The sequence below is a fragment of the Panthera leo genome, chromosome B3 (assembly GCF_018350215.1).
Source record: "Panthera leo isolate Ple1 chromosome B3, P.leo_Ple1_pat1.1, whole genome shotgun sequence".
Classification (NCBI taxonomy): Eukaryota; Metazoa; Chordata; class Mammalia; order Carnivora; family Felidae; genus Panthera; species Panthera leo.
In genome coordinates, this window is record NC_056684.1 from 69,901,623 (window position 1) to 69,927,746 (window position 26,124).

The following is a 26,124-nucleotide window of genomic DNA, read 5'->3' on the forward strand; positions in this document are numbered from 1 at the left end:
TAAAATGCCACGTATCAGTGAAATCATATGGTATTTGTATTGCTCTCATTCCGCTTAGCATAATACTCTCTAGTTTCATCCATGTTGTTGCAAATGGCAAGGTTTTATATTTTTACGGCTGAGTAATAGTCCATTGCATATATATATGCATCACATCTTTTTTTTTCTCCCCTCAATGCTAAGATTAGGGCTAGGGTTAGGTGCTAGGTTAAGGTATTGGCCTGGCATCCTGTAGTTCAGAGAACTATCCAAAGACTAAAACACCAGACTTCTGCCAGAGTGTGAATAGACATGCAGCCACCTATGGAGCTGTGTCAGTGAGGGGATTTGGGGCTCTAGATATACCTTAAGACATTCAAGATTTCCCTCTTTTTATCTGTACTTTCACACCCATTTTCAGAAGTATTACCAATTCTTAAATGTTTGGGGACTTCCCAACAATAACTAGGCTGCTTCTCTGCTTTCATACATATATATTTGGGCAACCACATCACACCCAAGATGTACTACAGTCTCATTTCATGTCAACTTTTCCTGTGGTCCTTTGAGTCAACCACACACCATTCCCTTGTCTCAAGAAACTGCTGATCTCTTTTCTGCCCCTATAGTTTCATTTTATGAAGGACCATAAAAATGGAATCATATATTATGTTACCTTTTGAGCCTGACTTCTCATTGCACTTGAGATTCATCCATTTTGATGCATGTATTAGTAGTTTCTTTTCATTGGTAAGTCATATTTCATTGTATAGATGTACCAAGTTTATTTATCTCTGTTCCACTTTAGGATATTAGGGTTGTTTCCAGTTTCCAGTGATTAAGAGTAAAGCTGTGTGAATATTCTTTTTTGTTTGTTTGTTTTTAAATTTTTTTATTTTTTATTTTTTAATTTACATCCAAGTTAGTTTGCATATAGTGCTATAATGATTTCAGGAGTAGATTCCAATGATTCATCCCCTATGTATAACACCCAGTGCTCATCCCAACAAGTGTCCTCCCTAGTGCCCCTTACCCATTTAGCCAATCCCTCCTACCTACAACCCCTCCAGCAACCCTCAGTTTTTTCTTGTATTTAAGAGTCATGTTTTGTCCCCCTCCTTTTTTTTTATTATTGTTTTTGCTTCCCTTCCCTTATGTTCATCTGTTCTGTGTCTTAAAGTCCTCATATGAGTGAAGTCATATGATTTTTGTCTTTCTCTGACTAATTTCACTTAGCATAATACCCTCTAGTTCCATCCACATAGTTGCAAATGACAAGATTTCATTCTATTTGATTGCCGAGTAATACTCCGTTGTATGTATATACCACATCTTCTTTATCCATTCATCCATCGATGGACATTTGGACTCTTTCTATACTTTGGGTGCTGTTGATAGTGCTTCTATAAACGTGGAGGTGCGTGTGTCCCTTTGAAACAGCGTACCTGTATCCCTTAGATAAATACCTAGGAGTGCAATTGCTGAGTCATAGGGTAGTTCTATTTTTAATTTTTAGAGAACCTCTATACTGTTTTCCAGAGTGGCTGCACCAGTTTGCATTCCCACCAGCAGTGCAAAAGAGATCCTCTTTCTCCGCATCCTCGCCAACATCTGTTTTTGCCTGAGTTGTTCATGTTAGCCATTCTGATGGGTGTGAGGTGGTATCCCATTGTGGTTTTAATTTGTATTTCCCAGATGATGAGTGATGTTGAGCATTTTTTCATGTTGTCTGTTAGCCACCTGCACATCTTCTTTGGAGAAGTGTCTATTCATATCTTTTGTCCATTTCTTCACTGGATTATTTGTTTTTTGGGTGTGTTGAGTAAGATAAGTTCTTTATAGATTTTGGATACTAACCCTTGATCTGATATGTCGTTTGCAAATATCTTCTCCCATTATGTTGGTTGCCTTTTAGTTTTTCTGATTGTTTTCTTCGCTGTGCAGAAGCTTTTTATTTTGATGAGGCCCCAATCGTTCATTTTTCTAAGTTTATATTAATTAATGGATATGGTATGGGTAGTGGAATTCATATTCTTAGGGCTAAAGTGAGGGCTAGGATTGGTGCAATAATAAATATGGGTATTGATGATGTTAGTGATTATAATGGTTCTATAATGAATAGCTTGAGAGAATCTGTGATAGATAGACGGCCCTCATGGGGGCAATGATGTTTGGTCCTTTCTGAAGTTGTATGTAGGCTAATACTTTTCACTCAATTAGTGTGAGGAATGTTACAGCAAGTATCATAGGTATAATTAATGACAGAATAATAATTATGAACAGGCTGTTAGGAAGAGGAATTAAATCTGTGGCAATAAAAGTGTACGTTTTATGCGGTTACTGGGCTCTGCCACCTTAACAAGCTGTTCTTTGGCAGGGTTAGGTATAAATTGATTAGATTAGTATTATCTCACCTATTAGTATGAAGACACTTTTGTAATGTAGCCCTTATTTCTCTTGTAATTTCCAACTGGGAGAAATGTAGAACAGATAGAAACTGACCTAGGTTACTCACATCTGAACTCAGATCACATAGTACTTTAATTGTTGGACAAACCAACTGTTAATAGTGGTTATACCAGGGGCACCTGGGTGGCTCAGTTGGTTGGGTGTCCAACTTCAGTTCAGGCCATGATCTCATGGCTTGTGAATTTGAGCCTGGAGTCCAGCTCAGAGCCTGGAGCCTGCTGCAGATTCTGTGTCTCCCTCTCTCTCTGCCTCTTCCCCATTCACATTCTGTCTCTCTCTCTCTCAAAAATAAATAAACACTAAAAAAAATCATGGTTACACCGTTGGGATGTTTTGACCCAAGACTGAAATCATAAACCTTATGGTCTCTATGAAGCTTAGAATAGGATAGTGCTGTTATCCCTAGGGTAACTTAATCTGTTGATCAATGTTTTGGATCAGTAAGTGATAAAATATTTTGACTGGTTGGTCCAGATTTTGATTAGTTGGAGTTTATTTTTTTATCTTTGGTCACGTCAAAGAAAATTGTTAGTCCATTTACAGTTTCGTTATCGTTTAAATTTGGTTAAATTTTTTTGTTCATTTTTGGACTGATTAATTAAGCTCCTTGTCTTCTTGTCTCATTTTGTCATTTCTGCCTCTTTACAGGAAGGTCATTTTCACTGATTAAAAGTAAGAGTAAGTAAAACCTTATGTGGCCACTCATACAAGTCCTTTTTTTCTGAACAAATGATTATGCTGCCTTTGCGCAGACAGGATACAGCAGCCATTAAATAGATTTCACTGGGCAGGCAGTGCTCCTAATATTAGAAATGCTAGGGAAGATGTTTTGGTAAAAAGGAGATGTTTGTGTTTGCTGAGTTTATGTTTTTGTTTTTTTTTTTTTTAATTTTTTTTTTTAACGTTTATTTTTGAGACAGAGAGAGACAGAGCATGAATGGGGGAGGGTCAGAGAGAGGGAGACACAGAATCTGAAACAGGCTCCAGGCTCTGAGCTGTCAGCACAGAGCCCGACGCGGGGCTCGAACTCACGGACCGCGAGATCGTGACCTGAGCCGAAGTCAGACGCTCAACCGACGAACCACCCAGGCGCCCCAAGTTTATGTTTTAAAATCTTTTCTTGGGGCGCCTGGGTGGCTCAGTCGGTTAAGCGGCCAACTTCAGCTCAAGTCACGGTCTCGCGGTCCGTGAGTTTGAGCCCCGCGTCGGGCTCTGTGCTGACAGCTCAGAGCCTGGAGCCTGTTTCAGATTCTGTGTCTCCCTCTCTCTGACCCTCCCCCATTCATGCTCTGTCTCTCTCTGTCTCAAAAATAAATAAACGTTAAAAAAAAAATTAAAAAAAAATTAAAAAAATCTTTTCTTAAATGCATACCTGTGTTGGTTTACAATTAATTTCATAAGTAATGAATTATTGGGTAAAATTTATTTTATTGTTAACTGTCACTGATTATCCATTCTGATATAAGCTTATGCAAGGAGAAATAATTCATGTTATTCAAATGAACAGACTTTGTTCTATTAATTAATATATTAATCCAGTATTAGGTTAGTAGTTGGTCTTTAGTATTGGAATTTCGATAAATATATTGTTGGCCTCGAGTACTTTAATTGGTGGTTATCTAGGCCAACTATGGCCTGTTCATACTAACTCTCTAAGGAAGGTTATATCCTGTATCTAAAGGTTGTACCTTTTTATTTTTAATTTTAATTTAATTTTATTTTTTAAATGTTTATTCATTTTTTTTTTGAGAGAGAGTGAGTGCATGCAAATGGGGTGGGGGTGGGGGTGGGGAAGGGAGAGAGGGAGACACAGAATCTGAAGCAGGCTCCAGGCTTTTAGCTGTCAGCACAGAACCTGATGCAGGGCTTAAACTCATGAACCATGAGATCATGACCTGAGCCAAAGCTGGATGTTTAACTGACTGAGCCATCTAGGCGCTCTTTATTTTTTAATTAAAAAAAATTTTTTTTATAGTTTATTCATTTTTGAGAGAGAGAGAGGGAGAGAGAGTTTGCACATACGTGAGCAAGGAGAAGGAGAGAGAGAATCCCAAGCAAGCACCAGGCTATTAACACTGAACCCTACAGTGGGAGGGAGAGGGGGCTTAATCTCATGAACTTCGAGTTAATGACCTGAGGTGAAATCAAGAGTTAGATGCTTAACTGATTGAACCACCCAGGAGCCTCTGGGCTGTATCTTTTTAGATTAGTATTTAAATTTATGTTGAAATTTTTATTTTTTACGATCAGTTTAAAAGTGAACTAAAATTCTGTTTTGGATGACTAGCCGTCACTAAGGTTTTCACCTCTACCTATACATCTTCTATTTTGCTACATAGGTGAGTTTGTTCTTTAAGACTGTTACTAGGTAGCTTGTCTGGTTCAGTGAGGTTAAATTCTTTTTAATTGTTCTAGGTAAATCATTATGCAAAAATAAAGGGGGACAAACTTTGCTATTTAGTTCTTTTCATATTTCTTTTATCATTTCCTTATGGTACTTTTTCTGTAGTGCCAATTAAAATTTTCATCACCTATATTTTTAATTTAATTGAATTTTATTTTTAATGTTTATTTATTTATTTTGAGAGATAGAGCAAGAGACTGGGGATAGGGCAGAGGAAGAGGGGGAGAGATTGTCCCAAGCAGGCTCCGCCCTCAGTGGAGCTTCAAAAGAAACTCATTTTTCTTTGCTAATACCTATTACTTTCTTTGCTAATACCTTTGCCAACACTTCTGAAACACTATTAGATCTGCCTTTAATTCCTCTTCACTCTCCAGGAATTCCTATTCTCTTCAGTTAACCATCTATCTATGAAAACAAATGAAACGGGTAATACTGTATGTTAAATGCTATTATAAGTAGGTAGACAGTCCTAGACCGAGGAGTCTATGAAAGGATATGTAACTTTTAAACAAAAATATTGTCTAAGAACCATAAGTTTATTTCTATCTCTTTTGTGTGTGTGTGTCCCTCTAAATTCCCTTTATTTCACACATCCCCTCACATTTCTATCCTTTTATGCATTTTATTTAGTGCCCTTTCCTTATTTAACTGGTCAGGACTTCCAATAAAATGCCAAATATTAGTGTTGAGAGGAAGCATGTTTTTTCATTCCCAATGTAGGTGGAGAGGGGGTTAGAAAGGTTGGTGAAGGCTTCTAATATTTTATCATTAACTAGAATTTGTGTTGGAGATGTTTGTAAGTATCCTTTATCAGCCCAAGTAACTTTCATTCTAAGTCTACATTTCTGAGTTTTATCATGAAAGTGTATGGGATTTTATCACATGTTCTTTCTGTATCTATTCACATATGTGTAAGAACCCCCACCCTTTTTTTTTTTTTTTTTAACATTTATTATTGAGAGACAGAGAGGGATAGAGCATGAGCAGGGGAGGGGCAGAGAGCGAGGGAGACACAGAATCAGAAGCAGGCTCCAGCCTCTGAGCTGTAAGCACAGAGCCTGATGTGGGGCTCAAACTCACAAACCATGAGATCATGACCTGAGCTGAAGTTGGCCGCTTAACCGACTGAGCTACCCAGGCGTCCCTATCTCCCCCCCCTTTTTTTAACCTGGTGATTGGTTTCCAATTGTTAATTCAACCTTGCACTTCCAGTATTAACTTAATTTGACATAATATTTTATCCTTATTATATATTGTTTCACTTTCTTTGCTATAGTTTTGGATGTTGCATGTATGTTTATGAGAGTGAACAGCATATAATTTTTCTTTTTTATGTCTTTATCTGATTTTCATGTAAAATTTATGTTGGCTTCATAAATCTGGATAAAGTGTTAGCATCTGGTGTGAAATCCATTCTTCCAAATTTGTGGACATCTTGGAGAAAAAAAATGTAGAAGGAATGATAGAAATGACCTCTCCATCTCCTTGGAGGAATGCTAATTGGACCACTTGTAATATTTATTATTAGAAAGATAATGGGGAGTCTTCACATACGTAGCCCTTTAAGCAGGCTACACTTGACCTGTCTAGGTTGCTAATAGTAAATTAGCCTGGAATTTTTGGAATGATTGGATGGATTCAGCTGAAAAATGTCAATTAGCTATCCATTTGTCAGAGTAAACGTTGAAGATGTTTTATGACCAAAATAAGGTCCTTTTCTGTAAGGAGGCTATACACGCATCATTAGGGCCGAGTCTTCATTGTTCTGTCTTCTTCACGTGCAGCCTACAACAGCCTGAACAAACTTGGGGACTCTTCTTAGTGGTCTCAGGAGGCTCCATTCTTGACCTTTGTGTTCTGTATCCTTTGGCTTATTGGTAAATTTTGATAGCAGATAATGTTTTTGATTGTCCAACTTTGTTATTTTGGCCAAAAAAAAAAAAAAGCGTTTCTTCTTTCTCTCTTCTCAAGAGAACGTTATATAAAAAATATTTCTTTTTTCTTTTTAAAATTTTTATTTATTTATTTTAAATTTCTGTTTTCTTTAAGTGTTTTGAGTATTCACCAGGGAAACCTGCTTTAGGCCTGCACTTTTCTTTGTGAAATGCTGTATCAGTCAGGGATCAGCCATCAAAAAGGACGCACACGTGATTTGAACAGAGTTTAATATAAAAATTAACCAGGTACAAAGTTGTTAACTAGGTATCTGAAAGTATATAAAGATAGCTCTCTGCTTTCATGGAGGTAACAGTTGTAAGAAGCAGCTTCTACTCCTAAGGGTGAGGGAGCAGAGACAAGAAATTGGAATTACTGAAATGTAGTTCTTTAGAATAGAGTCCTGTGGAGCTGATGAAAATCCCTTTTTGGAGGGAGTGTATCTTGGCTATTGCTTGTTTCTCTGAACTCAGAAGAGAGGCATGATAAGCCCGGGACCTGGATTTTTTGGAGATAGAGTAGCAGCATGCTAGTGTTATCTCTAAGAAAGCCCACTGAGGCTAGTTCTCAAACTGATGGAGAGACCGCACCCTGGATTCACCTGCTGCCATAGCAAAGAAACATCACTGCAGTAGCTGTGGTGATAATGCTCACACAGGCACAGCAGGCAGAGGGGGAGCCCGTAGAAGCAAAGAGGAAGGAATCCCTTCCCCTCTCTCTACCTTTGCAACCTCCCCCTGGCATGGTCTATCACCAGAACATAAAATGGAGACAGATGGCAGTACAGGAATGTGGTTTGCGGAGTCCCCCTATCAGAAAGCAGAGTGCAAAAGGGTGGGTTTTGAGCTGAGAAGCAACCATAATTGGAACAGAAAATGTTTTAATTAAAGGTTCAATTTGTTTAATAAACATAGGCACATCGAGATGTTTTTGCCTTAGTAGGCAGTTTTTTATAGGAATTTTCTTATTTCATGTAAAATTTTAAGTTTACAGTATAAAACATTTGTTTTTTTAATGGTTCTTTTTATTTCTGAGAGAGAGGGAGAGAGAGTGAGCATGAGTGGGGGAGAAGCAGAGAGAGAGAGACACAGAATCCAAAGCAGGCTCCAGGCTCTGAGCTTTCAGCACAATAGCCTGATGCGGGGCTCAAACTCGCTAACTGTGAGATCATGACCTGAGCTGAAGTGGGATGCTCAACCGACTGAGCCACCCAGGCACGCCCAGGGTAAAACATTTTTAAAAACTGCAGCATCTGTAGAGCTATCTCCTTTTTTATTTCTGGCATTGGTTATTTGTGCTTTTCCCTTTCCTAATCAGTCTTGCTAATGTATTGTCAATTTTGTTGGTCTTCTGAAATAACCAACTTTGGTTTTGTTGTGTCTTTGGATTTAACATTTTTTTTATTTAATTAAATTTTGTTCTTATTATTTTCTTCCTGTAGTTTCTTTAGGTGAATTATCTTGATACAGACACTTGGATCATTCATATGACCCATTTATCTTTTAAAAATATGTGTATATATAAAAGTCCCTGAAAACACAGTTAGACTGCATTCCATATGTGCTTATGTATGTATTTTTTTAGTAGTGTTCAGTTAAAAATGTTTTTCTTACTTTCCATTGAAGTTCTTTCTGAAACATGGATCACTTAGAAGTGAATTGTATTGACTTGCTAATGAGTTAAAGGAAATTCATATCCTTAGAAACTAGATGGACAGTAGGACCTCATTTTGTAGTCTATAATTTAGAATACTAATTATACTGCCTTTCAAGAACACAATCCTGATTCAGCATTGTTATATTTCTCTGATACCAAGGTGTGAGAAGATGTTATATACATCCTTGTAATCACTTATGAATAAATGCTGGCCACTAAATCTGAAGCCTCATATCACTGAGTAATGGCTGATATAATTGCATCTTAAACGTATCCCAGGATGGGGACACAAGGGTGGCATCAGTTATGTGTCTAATCTTGATTTCAGCTCTGGTCATGATCTCACGGGTCTTGGGATCAAGCCCTGGGTCAGGCTCTGTGCTGACAGTGCAGAGACTGATTGGGATTCTCTCTCTCTCTCTCTCTCTCTCTCCCTACCCTGCTTGTGTGCATGTATGTGCTCTCTCTGCCTCTCTCTCTCTCTCTCTCAAATAAGTAAACAAATATTAAAAAAAATATCCTGGGAGCCATGATATGTCCCCATGAATGTATGTACGGAGATCTGAGTGATGCTTCCATGATTATCTAGTTTGGGGAAACATAACACTCTCTAAACATCTTTTGATATAGTTTCTACTTCTCTTTTTAAAAACTTTTTTAGGAAGTTAAAAATTATAACAATAATTATTTGTATATTTTCAATTTTGTCATCATCACTTTATTTTAATGGTATAGAGATTGAGATGTCATTATTAACAGTTTAGGTCTTGGTATACAGATAGTACACAAGAAGTCATGACTTTCTTCTTTTGTTCATGGGAATAAACTAGAAATCACAATATTATAAAGGTGTGTCAATATAATTTTATTCAGCAAATGGCCTATAACATCCAGTGCTGTGATATATGCTCCATTACAATGGCAGTTTCGTTCAAAAAGATTATAAGATATTGACATGACTGTTTTTCCCAATCCGACTACTAACACAAACACCCAACTGCTCACATTTTCTTTCTCTATGTTTTACTATTTATGCATGCTATATCATACATTTTGGGGGCTTTCTGTTGAGCGCTTCTCTCGAAAGGAGAAATTGGTGAGGTATATACCCCAAAAGAACATGGCCTATCTGAAACCTGTTGTCATCTGGAAATATTTGAATAAATGTAAAGGATTATTTGTACAAATTATTATTTGCAGTTATTATCCTCTCCAAGTGGTAAGAATATAAGTGTTGGAGTTTTGAACACATTTTCATAATGGAATAAACACAAACCATACATCTGGGAATACTTAAAGCTGTCGGTATGATGAACAGGTCATGTTTCCAGTTCAGTTTATAGGTAAAAATGTGGCCAAATTTGGATGTAAAGGGTGCAATTTCTGATTTAATGAGAAAACTAGAAATTATCCTTTGAATCCATATGCTGACTTATCAGTCTCTTTATGGCATTCCTAATGTCTCTATTTCTCAGTGTGTAAATGGCTGGATTCAGGAGAGGTGTGATTACTGTGTAAAACACAGCAAGAAACTTGTCCACCCAAGTGATGCTAAGTGGCCACAGATAGATGAAGATGCAGGGTCCAAAGAACAGCAGCACCACTGTGATGTGGGCGGTACAGGTAGACAGTGCCTTTGATGCTCCATTCTTAGAGTGAAGGCGCACTGTTACTAGGATATAGGTGTAGGAGATGAGTAGGATAATGAAGCAAGTTGTTGCCAAGACCCCGCTGTCAGCATTTATCAATATTCCTAGAGTATGTGTGTCCATGCAGGCCAATTTGATCACCAAAGGGATATCACAGAAAAAACTGTCCACTGTTCTGGGTCCACAGAAGGGCAGATCTAAAATCATAGCTAGTTGGCTCATGGCATGCACAAAGCCAATGACCCATGATATCAAAACCAGCCAGACGCACTTTTGTCTGTCCATGATGCTGGAATAACGGAGTGGCTTGCAGATGGCCACATAACGGTCATAGGCCATTGTCACGAGTAGCACCATCTCACTCCCTCCAAAAAAATGCACACAGAGGATCTGGCTCATGCATCCACCGAAGGAGATGGTCTTATTATCCTTTAGGAAGTCTATGATCAGTTTAGGGGTAGTTACTGAGGAAACGCAGAAGTCCACAAATGAGAGATTGGCTAAGAGGAAGTACATCGGGGAGTGGAGATGAGGGTCAGTGATGAACAAGAACACGACAAGGAGGTTGCCCACAACCGTCATCAGGTAAAGCATGGAAAATGGCAGTAAGAGGAAGGTCTGGAGCTCTCTTGAATTACAAAGTCCACGAAAAATAAACTCAGACACCACAGACTGGTTAGCTTCCTCCATTTAGTACGTTGTGTTCTCATGTGACCCAAAGGAAGAACTAAGAACTTCTAGAATGGAAAGAAAAATGTAATTAATGCTCAGGTTCTGGAGAGCAGATAAGTAGTACTCACGTCAAAAATTCAAATCATACCATTGTACAAAAGCTCAAAATGGAAAATAAAGTTTTTGTGAATTTATAAGTAGGCACAGTCTGATGGCCCAGAAGGAGAGCTAAGTATAGAAGTGTAGGTCAAAAGCCTTACCTAGCTTAAGTATAGTTGTTATGGGAATAAAAAATGAATATTCAGTTAAAAATTTCAATAGTAATATATTGGGTAAATAATTTCTCCAAGGCTTGAATGTGCCTCTTCTGCAGGAAAATGAGTAGCTTTAAATATATTCAGAAGTTATTTCCCAGAATCCGGGAAATAATCAAATGCTACATTTCTGACACAAAACTTGCTTCCCAGAAACAAATATTGCTTTATGAAAATGTGTTAGCAGACTGAACCAATTATTTCACTGACTCTGGGAAAAACCGTTCATCAAATGACTTGAGAAAAGATAGTTGTGTTTCCAAAGAGATCCCAGTTACAGACTGTGCGTTCCTAGTATCCAGTATTTCCCTGCATTTGGAATCTGCCCGTGGAAGAATATGACCACAAACTCCTGTTTCCCTTGGCCTGAGTAACATTAACATGCCTTGATGGTCCCTGGTTCTCGGTTCTCATTGGTAACAGAGATTTCTTTTTTGAGGCTGTCCTAAATGAAGGATATATGAAAGCTACTTTTACTCCTGACTGTTCTTCAGGAGAAAATATAAATTCTAAGTTCGTTTGTATGTAAACTCTTCATTTCTATTGTTTAACTTGAGCTCTGTGGAAATACATATGTTTACTATTTTCTGTAAGCCAGGAGGCCAAGGTCTTTTTTCATTTTTCCTTCTCTTTTTCCATTTCTTCTTTGGTCTCTCTTCATATCTCCATCTTTCTCATAACCTAATTTTTTTTAAAGTTCATGTTATAAAAGGGACTAATTAGCTCTAATTATATAGCACATCTATGTTAAGCACCTTGAAAACAGTTATCTGTCTTATTTATTCATATGTTTGTAATCCTTCTGCCGGGCTTAAAGCATTTTGCATTTCCACCAGCAATGTGTGAATTACCTGTGTTTTCACAGGCTGTCCAATGCGATGTTATTGTCATATGATGATGAGAAATGGGAAGTGTATGTGGTTTTAATTTCTTATTGTGATTTTATGCATTTTCTCCATTTTGAAGGATTGATGTTCTTTTTACTCCTTCTTTTCTGTTTTACTTTTTCCTATTAGGTTTTGTTCTTTCTCCTTCTAAGTATTTTTCCATAAAAAGTAAGACTTTGTTAGAAAAATCAACATGTGCTTATGTTGTCCTTGTTAATATCATCTCACTATTGAATTCTAATTATTTATTTCAATTTAATGTCCTTTAATATATTTTTTGGTTAGAATACTTCACATAAACCTCACAAACTATGTACATACATACCCAAATTATCTATTTTCCGAGTTGTAAATTAAAAACTAAAAAAAACTAGAATATAAACAGGTCTTTGTGACTCCAAAGCTTCCAATAGAATTTTCCTGCTCGAAATGGCACCTGGTTGAAACCTTGATTTTGACAAGACTAAGACAATAAATACAATTTCTTAAATTTTTTTTTTTTTAAGAAAATAAGACAGGGGAGCCTGGTTGGCTCGGTCGGTTAAGTATCCAACTTTAGCTCAGGTCATGATCTCATGGTCTGGTCCATGGGTTTGAGCCCCACATGGGGCTCTGTGCTGACACCTCAGAGCTTGGAGGCTCCTTCAGATTCTGTTTCTCCCTCTCTCTCTGCCCTCTCTCTCTCTCAAAAATAAACATTAAAGTCTTCTGAGGTAAGACTTTTTGTTCTATGAAGAGGTAACAGAGACACAAATAAATGTAAATGGCTAGTAACGATAGGAGTGAGATACACCGTTTCACATTAAAATCTATTCAGGTTCATTGTTTTGAATTTTAGGTACTTTGCCCTACAGTTTTTGACTGAAACATTTCTCCATTTGCTGCTTTGATCAGGGGTAAAACAAGTAAAATCCAAAAGGAATTAGAAAATGTCAGGATAGGTTGGAGGGTTTTTGAGAACCCATCTTCCCCTACCTGGGCATCTGGCAGCATTTAAGGTCATAGAAAGGCAATGCTGTTGTTAGTATTTGAAATGCTGTTAGGAATTCGGAAGTCCCAGGGATTTGTTGGGAGAGAAAACCCATAATCTTTCCCAAAAGACATGAACCAAATAACACATTCAGAACTCTAAGCTCTATAGATAGGTATGGAAAAAAAATGCTTTAGGAAAAAAAAAAAAAGAATTTAGTCTTAACCTGTGTGGAAGACATTAAAAGTGTGAGTTCAAACATCAATTATCTGGGATATACTTACACTACACAGATCACCTCTGAAACCGATTTCTTCGTTTACTGAGAGGGCTGACTCCAGAGTCTGCTTTAGGTGAAATGAATTGCAAGTAATTTTCTGCCATGAGCATTATTGGAGGGACTGTGTCCTCCTCAGTGTGCCAAGTGTGCACTCTGAAGAGTATTGGAGGCTTTCCATCTCTATCTCTGTGTTTTAAGTAGAGCCACATATTTGGAAAGGTTTTCCCTGTCATGCTCTTGGGGGATCCTTAGCTTCCAAGTTTCCCTGAGGAAAAGCTGGGCGTTGAGGGCATCATGCAATAAAAATCCACCCTTTTCAAAGTAGATTCAAGTTAGTCTAGTTAAATACAAGGGAAAGTATAAGAGAAAGGCATTTCGAGCCTTTTATTTCTTCATGTATTAGGAGAATGTAATTTTCTTTCTTTTGCCTTGTATGTACCATGACATAAAGGGAACTAAGATATTGGTATCAATCCCAGCAGAATTTAGATGATTTACGTAGATGGGCAGGTGACAGCTAGCTCGTCTTTGGCATGTTGCAACTAGGCTCATATTTAAGGGCCTACTTGAACCTCGCTTCTTGGATTTCAGAGAAATGTTAGGTCTCAACCTTCATGGTACTTCCTTATGCAGGGTCCTGTATATTAGTAGTTTGAGTGTAAACCATACTATAGGCATTTCTCTAAGTGTTTAAAAGATAATGAAAGGATAGTTCTTAATTCACTCTTTTATTAAAGAAATAATATAAAAATGCATGTTAAGTTACTAGGATTTAAACTATTAACATTAGATTTATTTACATCAAATTTTGAAGTATCTCTTCATCTGTCCTTTCCAATGTCATCCAGTCTTGCAGGTAACAGCTACCAATCCTACAGGGCATCCTTGTTACTGTTCCCATCAGTTAAAATGAGTATACCTATCAACTTAATGTCTTTAGAGAATTTAGCACTTTATCTGTCTTTTGTGTTTGTTTGCAATGTTGATTTTAAAGAAATTAGATGTGAAAGGCTATTGATAAAAATGTTTCATTTCTTTCTTCTCTTATCCCTTATTGGCTCTGCTTTTGCTTGTCTTCTTGCTGTCTCATTGTCTCCCTCTAAGATTTCATCTGTTTCATGTCTAGATCTCAAAGCCTTTAATATATTTGCTCCATGATCCATTTTATACCCTGAGGCCTAGAATCCAGCACCTCTCAGTCTGAGAACAGAAAGATTCAATGCCTATTCACTTGCTTGTGTGCGACGACTCACTTTCCAGACAGCATCTCGTATCATCATGATACAACATAGGTCTATTTTTACAGAGGAGAAAACAGGCAAAAAGAGGCTAAGTGACTTTCCTAAACCTTACAGCTGTGACATGAAAGACCAACAAGAGATACCCTCTGAGTAAGGATGCTGGTTCAGAGGTGAGTTTGAGGAAGTACACAATCACCATGAAACTTAAAAAAAAGTAAAAACACTTGTAATGCAATAAAGTATTTCATTTTATAAATGTTTTTGTAATTTATAGTTTTCACAGAAACACAGTTTACATATAGCAAAATTAAATCTTTTAAGTATTCAGTTCTGTAGTTACACATACATGTATATTTTTGAAGTTTTTATTTAAATTGCAGTTATTTAACATACAGTGTAATATTAGTTTCAGTTGTACAACATACTGATTCAACACTTTCATACAACACTCGGTGCTCTTCGTGACCAGTGCCCTCCTTAATGCCTATCACGTATGTAACCCTTCCCCTCACCCTCCTCCTCTCCAGCAACCCCCACTTTGTTCTCTGTATTTAAGAATCCCTTATATCCTCAGGGATAAAGTTAGGGATAGGACTGGTACAGCAATAAATATGGATATTTATGGTGCTAGTGATTGTGAGAGTTTTTCAATGAATAGCTTCAGAGCATCTGTGATAGATTATAGTAGGTCATGGGGGCCAGTGGTGTTTAGTTCTTTATGAAGTTGTATATAGGTTAATACTTTTCACGTGATTAGTGTGAGGAATGTTTCAGGAAGGAGCATAGGTATAATTAGGCAGAATATTAATTATGAATGTGGTTTAGGAAGAGGAATTAAATCTCTGGTAATGAAGTTTCATTAAATTTTTTTTAATGTTTATTTATTTATTTATGTTGAGAGAGAGAAAGCACGAGTTGGGGAGGGCCAGAGAGAGAGAGAATCCCAAGCAGGCTCCACACTATCAGAGCAGAGTCTGATGCAAGGCTCAATTTCGCCAACAGTGGCATCATAACCTGAACTGAAATGAGTTCGATGCTCAACTGACTGAGCCACACAGGCACCCCACGTTTAAGTTTTACACAGTTACTTGGCCATGTTCTTTGGTGGGGATAGGTATAAATTAATTAGATTAATATTATCTTATTTATTAATGTGAGGGCACTTTTGTAATGCAGTCCTTATTTCTCTTGTCTTTTTCTACTGGGGGTAACGTAGAACAGATAGACAGTGACCTGGATTACTCAGATCTGAACTCAGATCACATAGAACTTTAATTGTTGAACAAACCAACCATTAATAATGGTTACAGCATTAGGGTGTCCTGACCCAACCTTGAGGTCATAAACCTTATGAAGCTTTGAATAAGATAGTGCTGTTATCCCTAGGGTAAGTTGTTCTGTTGATCAGTATTTTGGATCAATAAGTGATAAACTATTTGACTGGTTGGTCTAGATTTTAATTGCTTGAAGGTTATTTTTTTTATCCAAGGTCATGTCAAACAAAATTGTTAGTCCATTTACCGTTTAATTGTCTATTATTTGGTTAAATTTTTTGTTCATTTTTGGACTGATTAATTAAAGCTCCATAGGGTCTTCTTTTCTTATGTCATTCTTGCCTTCTCACAGGAAAGTCATTTTCATTGATTAAGAGTAAGAGTAAGTAAACCCTTATATGGTCACTCATACGAGTTCCTTTTTTCCAGAACAAATGATTATGTTGCCTTTACACAGTGAGGATACTGTAGCCATTAAATAGATGTCACTGGGCAAGCAGTGCCTCTAATACTAGAAATGCCAGAGGTAATGTTTTTTCTAAACAAGTGAGGTTTGTGTTTGCTGAGTTTCTTTGACTTTTAAAAATCTTTCCTTAAATGCATACCTGTGTTGGGTCAACAATTAATTTAATAAGTAATGAATTATTGGGTTAAATTTATTTTGTTAACTATCAGTGATTGTCCATTCTAATATAAGCTTATGCAAGGAGAAATAACTCATGTTACTCAAGTGAATGGTATTGCTTCTATTAATTAATAGATTAATCCAGTATTAGGTTAGTAGTTGGTCCTTAGTGTTGGAATTTTGATAAATATATTGTTGACCTTGGATACTTTAATTGGTGACCACTTCTAGGCCAACTAAGGTGTTGTTCATTCTTACTATCCAAGGAAGGTTGTATCCTATATCTAAAGATTGTACCTTTTAGTTAATTAATTTATTTTTATTTATTTTTTAAAGCTTATGTATTTATTTTGAGGGAGGGAGAGAATGAGAATGTATTTATTTTGAGGGGAGGGGCAAGTGGGAGAAGGAGAGAGAGAATCCCAAGCATACTCTAGATTGTCAGCTCAGAGCCTGATGTGGGGCTTGATCTCATGTAATGTGAGATCATGACTTGAGTAGAAATCAGGAGTCAGATGTTTAACTAACTGAGCCACCCAGGTGCCTGTAGGCTGTACCTGTTTAGAAAAGTATTTAAATTTATGTTGAAATTATTATTTTTTAAGATAAGTTTAAAAATGAACTAAAATTCTGTTCTGGATGACCAGCTATCACTAGACATGATAGGCTTTTCACCTCTACCTGTAAATCTTCTCACTCTTTGGCTACATAGGTGACTTTGTTCTTTGTAATTGTTTATGGGTAGCTTGTCTGGTTTCAGGGTAGTTAAGTTCTTTTTAATTGTTCTAAGTAAATAATTAGGCAAAAATAAAAGTGTAAACTTTGCTATTTAGTGCTTTTAATATTTCTTTTATCATTCTTTTATGGTACCTTTTCTATAGCACCAATTAGAAATTTCATCTCCTATACTCATAATTTAATTTAATTTTTAGATGTTTATTTATTTTTTGAGGGGGGGGGGGAGGGGCAGAGGAATTGGGAGATAGAGAAGCTTTAGCAGGCTCCATGGCCAGCACGGGGCCTGATGCAGGGCTCCATCTCACAAGTGTGAGATCATGACATGAGCCTAAATCAAGAGATGCTTAACCAATTGAGACACCCAGGTGCCCCAAATATTTTTAATTTTAAATAAGTGTTTTGTTTAATTCATTTATAATTATTGAGTTTGGTAACTTTGGGCTAGCTTTAGTTCAAGTGCTCATATTAAATAAAATCTCCTGGGTGTAAACCAGGTGCTTTATTCAAGGTACGCTTTGATCTGTCTAAACACACTTTCCAGGATGTTTACCTTATTACCTCCTCTTATATATATAATGATTATTAATAAGTTATATGTAAGTTTTGATATTTGAGGAAGGTGGCATGTGTTTGCCTCATGACCTATTTAATTAAGCTTTTTCATCATAAGTTTTTACTCAATTCTCCTTTAGGTGTTATTTTTATAAAGACTTCAGTATAAAATTTAATGTTTTTAGAATAGAGGTATAGCCCATTTCTTTCTATTTTTTTAAAATATAATTTATTGTCAAATTGGCTTCCATACAACACTCATTGCTCAACCCAACAAGTGCCCTCTTCAGTGCCCATCACCCACTTTCCCCTCTCTCCCACCCCTCATCAATCCTCAGTGTGTTCTCTGTATTTAACAGTCTCTTATGGTTTGCCTCCCTCCCTCTGTTTGTAACTTTTTTTTTCCCTCCTTCCCTTCCCCCATGTTCTACTGTTAAGTTTCTCAAGATCCACCTATGAGTGAAAACATATGGTATCTGTCTTTCTCTGACTGACTTATTTCATTTAGCATAACACTCTCCAGTTCCATCCATGTTGCTGCAAATGACATGATTTCATTCTTTCTCATTGCCAAGTAGTGTTCTATTGTATATATAAACCACATCTTTATCCATTAATTAGCTGATGGACATTTAGGCTCTTTCCATGATTTGGCTATTGATGAAAGTGCTGCTATAAACTTTGGGGGTACATGTGCCCCTATGCATCAGCACTCCTGTATCCCTTGGGTAAATTCCTAGCAGTGCTATTGTTGAGTCATAGGGTAGTTCTATTTTTAATTTTTTGAAGAACTTCCACACTGTTTTCCAGAGTGGCTGTACCAGTTTGCATTCCTGCCAACAAAGCAATATTGAAGAAGACCAAAGCGGGAGGCATCACAATCCCAGACTTTAGCCTCTACTACAAAGCTGTAATCATCAAGACAGGATGGTATTGGCACAAAAACAAACACATAGACCCATGGAATAGAATAGAGAACCCAGAATTTGACCCACAAATGTATGGCCAACTAATCTTTGACAAAGCAGGGAAGAGTATCCAGTGGGAAAAAGATGGTCTCTTTAACAAATGGTGCTGGGAGAACTGGACAGCAACATGCAGAAGAATGAAACTAGACCACTTTCTTACACCATATACAAAAATAAAAATGGATGAAATACCTGAATGTGAGACAGGAAACCATCAAAATCGTAGAGGAGAAAGTAGGCAACAATCTCTTTGACCATAGCTGCAGCAATTTTTGCTCGACACATTTCCAAAGGCAAGGGAATTAAAAGCAAAAATGAACTATTGGGACCTCATCAAGATAAAAAGCTTCTGCACTGCAAAGGAGACAGTCAACAAAACTAAAAGGCAACCAACATAATGGGAAAAGATATTTGCAAATGATATATTGGATAAAGGGCTAGTATCCAAAGTCTATAAAGAACTCACCAAACTCCACCCCCCAAAAACATAATCCAGTGAAGAAATGGGCAGAGGACATGAATAGACATTTTTCCAGAGAAGACCTCCAGATGGCCAACAGACACATGAAATGATGCTCAGCTTCACTCATCATCAGGGAAATACAAATCATAGCCCATTTCTTTCTGTCCCATAAGCTACAACTCGACCTAAAGTTTTAATGTTTATGCTTATTATAATTTTAGGGTTTGCTGAAGTTGGTGGTATATAGACTATATTTGCAAGAGTTGGCAAACTCTTATTGGGTTTATCAATTGTAGAAGAGGCTCTTCTGAAGAAATATAAAGCCCTGCCAAGTCCTTTGACTTTTAGGCTCTTGCTTGTATTTTGGTGAACATTTTTTTTTATAATAATTATTTCAGCTTGGGGCTAATCATAATGGGGTATTCATTCCCAGTTTGGGTCTTAGCTATCATTTAGTCAAGAATATTAAAGTCACTGTTGTAGTTTATTTTTATGTTAGCTGTAGCTTTTTGTGTCCTAATTAAAATTTAACTTTATTGTGAAAATAGCTTTAATATACTTTATAATGAAATTACATCAATTTGGGTTAATTGTATGACCATGGTGGCTGGGACAGAATCTACCATCCCTGGTTAATATAACTTTGTCAAATTTTCATTTATGGCTTTATTTTTATCACTGCTGTTTCCTGTGGGTATGTGGTAAAGCAAGGTATTGTGAGCTACATTTTAGTGTGCTTGTTTGTAAGCATACAAAAAGGCAGTTGGAAGGATCTAATTTTCTCTAGTAAAGTCAAAAGGATTTATTGACCATGTTCATAGAGCATAGCCTACTTACTTCTGGACACTTCAGATGAAAGAGACCCTGACTGCTACAGATTACACCAAAGCCCATGCCTGGTTTCTCCCCTTATCACTTTCCTTGAAATGTGTTACTAGTGTCTTGTGCTGATTTAAAAATCACAGGGTAGTGATAATATTATAAAATTAATTTATGTTAATAGCCAGATAAAGAATACTGTGGTAATAAAATTTAAAAACACAGGATGTTTAAGGTGTGAAAGTTTATCTTTAGGTTCCTAGAGTCTATATTTTTATCTTAAAATAGTCAAGATAGAACTTTCATTAAAGAGGGGGTAAACATGTGGAGATCAAAAAAAAGATCAGGAAAAGAGAACCTGAATACAGTTAACATGCTAGGAGCTTGCATTCACATTGTAATACCTAATCTCTATCCATACCTAATGAAATGGATTTTATGTTGAAAAATTACATCTCAGCATATTTTAATTGAAGTCACAGAGTTGGGAAACAGCGTGATTTGGGTACCATATTAGGTCCTCTGACCTCTACTTCTAAGGTGCCATTCTGATTCTGTTACATTCTAAAAGCTTAATTTTATTTCCATGGAAAATAACTGTTTTCATAGCATTTTGGAGGCTTCCTTCCCTATGATTCATTCAGGTTCTTCCTGACATAAACTTTTAGCAATGAATACCATTAGCAACCAATTTTTTGTTTGGAAATTTCTGGTAACTGGCATTCTGTCAGAGCCATTTCTTAATATAGGTGAATTGTGAATCATGAAGTTAGAATATTCCCTCAATATATAGGAAGCTCTCAGACTGTACAGAAGGCATCCCTTTTGGTACAGGAAGGTCTTTGCTTTAGAGTCCAGATGTTCCAGGAATTACCTGAGAAGAAACCCTTGATATTTCCGGAAACTTTATAAAACTTCCAGAAAAATCTGATTTGGTATATATGGTGGTTGGTTTTGAAGTACTGTTTTAAATGTAAGCGAAGAAGAGAAGTAAGAGAGAAGAGTTTATTATAGAGTATAAGATATATTACATTTGGAACCATCATTACCTGTGATCATATTTTTCTTCATGGATATAGAGCTGATTCCAAAATCTAACCAGGGCCTAAATACAGTCAAAACACGGTAAAACAAACAATACACTTTGTTTGGGCAAGTTTTATTAGATAGTGTTATCCTCCCAAGGTAGATGTATTTATCATATAAAGTAACTTCTAGAGTAGGAAATGTTAGAGATCTGTGTTGTGGGTAGAGAAAGGCTTATAGACTGATTATCCATGCTATGTTTCTTGGAATGTCTTAATTACTGAGTTTCCCTAAATTGAGAGCATCATCTGATAATGTGCCTTTTCTGAAATTTGGAGCCAAAAATTCAAAGTGAATTTAATTACTGTATAACAGTCCTAGAGTTGGAAGTAAACTTTCAGTTTAAGTTTCTGTAGGTGTGAGAAAAATTTTATTTTCATCAATGTCTACAGTTTTTGTGTGGAACCAAGATTTCACTTCCCATTCTTGAGGAAGTCGGAAGTCTTTTGTGGGTAGCAGATGATGGCCAGTTGTGGGACCTGATCCCATAGGCTGGTCATGACTTGCAAAACCATGCTCCTGGATTCTGAATGGCCCACTTTGAACTGCTGGTTTGATGAGGCACATTGAAAGCAGAGAAATGTTTTCTATCACAGAATTCTCTGTGCTCAGTTACCAGTTTGGCTCTGTTAGAGTAAAATGTTTAATTAACACTTCTTTCAGTTACAAAGCAGTATTAGGAGGCTGCTTTTAGTTTACTTTTTTTTAAATGTTAATTTATTTTTGAGAGAGAAAGTGAGTGAGAGAGAGAGAGACAGAGTGTTGGGGAGGGGCAGAGAGAGAAGGAGACACAGAATCTGAAGCAGGCTCCAGGCTTTGAGCTGGCAGCACAGAGCCCCACGTGGGGCTTGAACTCATGAGCCATGAGATCATGACCTGAGCCGAAGTCGGATGCTCAGCCAACTGAGTCACCCAGGTGCCCCTAGTGTACTTTTATTGGAGATGGTTCTTTACTATCAGCACCAGAAAGGCTATCTCATTGCTTATCTTTTGTTTCTTAAAATAGATGTTCAGTATTTACTGTGGGAAAGACTGGACAGGCCAAGGAGTTAATGCACCTAATACAAATGAAGAAATAATTCGAATACCTTGCCCTTCAATTGGGACAATTCTAAATCACAGAATCTCTACAGTCTCCTGGAGGAATACAGTTGGCTTGCACTCCAGTTATAGCAACATAAGCATCTTTCCTTTCTCAGTACCGCTTCCCTGTTCCCTTACTAATGAATACTAAAATCAGCTTCCAATAAACTACATGCAATACAATTTTGTCTTAGGGTCTTCTAAGGGAAACCAACCTAAGTAACTATGTAGAGCTGCTACTCCTACATATATAACCCTTCAATGTAATGGTTCCTGACATTCCCCAGAGCTGGGTTGTACTTTGTTTTCAAACCTTATGGGAAGCAGAAGGGATTTTCTTATATTACTTATTGTCAAAATAATCACAGTTTCAATCATAAAATATTATTTAGTAGATACTACTGCTGTCTGCTAAAATAATAAAATAATACCCTTATATAGTAGATTCACATCTCCCATGCAAACCAAAGTAATGAATAAATGCTCTACAGAGGAGTAGAATTTTGATCAGTGAGGTAGAAAATATATTAAGTTTATGTCTATTTTAAATGTCAGATGCCTAGGTAGAAATATATAAAAGACAGGTGGATGTATAGGTTGAGAGCTTCAATGATAGAACCAGTTAGCAGAGTCTGACATAATGTCCTTATTTGCTCAATCTTTTTATGGCTACCTTTATGTCTTTATTTCTTAACGTATATATGATGGGATTTAGGATGGGTGTGATAGCAAAGTCAGCAATGAACAGGTATTTATCAACTGACGATGTGGGGAAAGGCCATACATAGAGAAACATGCATGGAGTGAAAAATAGAACCACCACAGTGATGTGAGCTGACAGAGTGACAAATGCTTTGGATAAGTCCCCTGAAGAACGTTTCCAGACAGTGACCAAAATAAAGATATAGGAAAGGATTAGCAGGAAGAAGGTGCCCATGCTCATGAAGCCACTGTTGGCAGCAATAATAAACTCAAACTTGGCTCCATCTGTGCATGCAAGTTTTATGATCCTGGGAAAGTCACAGTAAAAGCTGTCTACTTTATTAGGACCGCAAAAGGGCAAGTTTATAATGAAAGCAAACTGGGACATAGCATGGATCACCCCAATGACCCAGCCAGCAATTACAAAAGAAACACATATTTTAGGGTTCATGATGTTCAGGTAGCGAAGAGGCTTACAGATTGCTGTGTACCTGTCAAATGCCATGGCGATGAGTAACACCATCTCCACTCCTCCCATGATGTGGATGAAGCATATCTGTGTCATACAACTTTGGAAAGAAATTATCTTGTATTCATTTAAAAGGTCTCTAATCATTTTGGGGACTGTGGTAGAGGCAACCCCCACGTCAATGAAGGACAGATTGGCCAGTAGGAAGTACATAGGAGAATGTAAATGAGAATCAAAAATTACCAAAAAGACAATGAAGAGATTTCCCAGGATGATTCCTAAATAGATCAAGGAAAATATTAATGTAAGAAAAACTTTAGTTTCCCAAGAACTAGAGAGTCCAAGCAACACAAACTCAGAAACCATAGAATTATTTAATCCATCCATTGACTTGGGCAGAAGAGCTGATTTTCAAATCACCTGAGAATAGAAAATGATTAAAAGTCAGAATCAGTGGTACAAGTATAAATTTCCTATTTCTTGCTAGTTTTTTCTTTGGGGTACATATCCCCAATTAGAAATCCTTTAATTGAATAAGAAAAAAATTAAGGATATGAAAACATTATGGTGATCAAGAGAATGATTACATAAAAAGGGAAGAAAATTATTAATATTTTCGATGGAGGTAAATGGTATTAATTCCCTTCTATTACATTTTCAGGTCCTTTTATTTTACCTCTCAAGGATTTCTAGACCTTTCCCTGATCACTTACTTACGTGTTCTCCCATCTGAATAATCTCGGCTACTACTGTCACCTTCACATTAATATTCTCACACTAAACTTGCTAATTTTCCTTAACTGAATTTATTTCAGTGGTCAAATAGAGATCTTTAGGCCAAAATTGTTTAATGCCTTTCACCTTGTTTCACCTTGTATATGTGTTTTGGTTTTGTTTTTAAATTTGTGTGTGTGTGTAATTTTCCATGGAAATCAGGTGCTCAGATTGTGATTATTCATAATTTTGATTCATAACTATTATCATGGGTACATGCCTCTATATTCAATGAAAATGTTAGATACAAAGACTGAATGCTTAGTAAGTAAAAAATGTTAATTAAACAATTATAATATTAATAGATGACATGTTTTTGATGTATCCTCCATGCAAAGCTTTGTACCAAGTACATTATCTCATTTAAACCCCACAGAATTCAATTTGGAAAACTTTTTTTAGACTCATTTTACTAATGAAGAAACTGAGTCTTAGAGGGATCAAGTCAGAGCCAGGACTTTTACCCAGAGCTGTAGGACAACATGATGCATGCTTCTGACCATGGCTCTGTGATCTTGAAGGTTGGCTCTTCCCCATATACCATGGATCTTCCCTAAGGATTGATCAATTAAACTTTCAACTTTTTGCTTCCTTTTACCTATTTACATAGTTAGTTCTTTTTTAAAAAATCAAGTTTCTGAACTTGTGTCTCCTAATTTTCTTTCTCTTCCTAACTCCTCATTGGTGGTCCTCACTTTTTGTTCACCAGTAGGCCAAAACAATTCAGTTTCCAAAATTCCTTGTTGATAGGAAGAACCCCTGGAATCTGAATACATCATACAGTAATCAATTTTTAGCATCATTTTCCTTGATCTCTCTGCAGGATGTGATAATATTTATCATGCCCTTTATTCTGTAACTCCCTTTGCTCTTGGCTCCTTGGCTTTTTTTTAATTCTTTTTTTAAAGTAATGTTTATTATTTATTATTTTTGAGGGTGGGAGGGGCAAAGAGAGAGGGAGACACAGAATCTGAAGCGGGCTCCAGGCTCTGAGCTGTCAGCACAGAGCCTGATGTGGGGCTCGAACTCCCAAACCGTGAGATCATGCCCTGAGCCAAAGTCGGACACTGAACCCACTGAGCCACCCAGGTGCCCCTCATTGGCTTTTCTAAAGCCAGTCTTCTTCCCACTTCTTGCCAACAGAAATTTCATTTTTTTCTGGTAGTTGGCTTAAATCTCTAGATTATAGAAGACATTAGCTCTATCTCCAGTTGAGAGCATGATTTTTATACATGATCTATACGTGATTTTTATAAACCAGTTGCTATAAACCCATTTCCTTGGCCATGAATTAATCTAAGATAGGGCATGTGACCCAGAACTATTCAATGGTAAACTAATGTTGTTTGAAGAACTTTCCTTTCAAATGAAAAGACAAAGCTTCATGTAGAGAAGATTCTTTTCATGGTCTTGGTTTTTTTTTTTTTTGTTTGTTTGTTTTTTGTTTGTTTTTTGTTTTTGTGGGGTTTTTTTTTGCATTTAATGCTAATGATATGTTTAAAAGTGCAGAAACCACAAAGTTGCAAAGCCCATATAATAAAATAATACAGTAAAAATTCAGAGAGGACCTAGAAACCAAAGGCATGTTGAATCATTTAACTAAAGCCTGCAATAATGTCCCTTCAGATTTATTCTTATAATGTGAGAAAAATAAACTGTAACTTCTTTGATCCACTATAAACCAGGTTTTCTGTTAATTTGTTGAATGCAATTACATCATTTTTATAACAGCCCTTCCCTAATTATTCCTCTGCCTTTCTGACCTCTCTATACCTTTCACGAACATAGCAATCATTTTTACTCTCCTTCACCTTAACTTCTGGTGTGACTCAGAGTCTGTGTTAAGTATTTTTTTTTTAAGTGTGTTGACAACACCTCTTTTAACCATTCTCTCAGGAAAGTCTTCTATGCCTGTTTACCTTGGTCTGATAATAGGAAGGACTTAAAAATGCAAATTCTTCATCACATACCTCCGCCTGTATCTTTTTAAAACCCTCATAAAGATTCTCATTGCTCTGAGGGGAAAAAGATTTTATTCAATACTCGTTTACTTATTTTCACTAGTACCTACATGTTGAATTCTGAATCTGTAGGTTTATCCCTTGCTCCAGAGTA

General features: G+C 36.7%; 2 protein-coding genes across 2 annotated transcripts; both read right to left on the reverse strand.

Moving 5' to 3' along the window:
• Positions 1-9,843: 9,843 nt before the first annotated feature.
• Positions 9,844-10,782, reverse strand: LOC122222567 (olfactory receptor 4K3-like). Its single transcript, XM_042943135.1, has one exon. The coding sequence runs from the start codon at positions 10,780-10,782 to the stop codon at positions 9,844-9,846; it is 939 nt and encodes a 312-aa protein (XP_042799069.1).
• Positions 10,783-22,710: 11,928 nt separating this feature from the next.
• On the reverse strand, positions 22,711-23,622 carry LOC122221235 (olfactory receptor 4F21-like). The gene has a single exon (XM_042940549.1). The coding sequence runs from the start codon at positions 23,620-23,622 to the stop codon at positions 22,711-22,713; it is 912 nt and encodes a 303-aa protein (XP_042796483.1).
• Between the last annotated feature and the right edge of the window lie 2,502 nt (positions 23,623-26,124).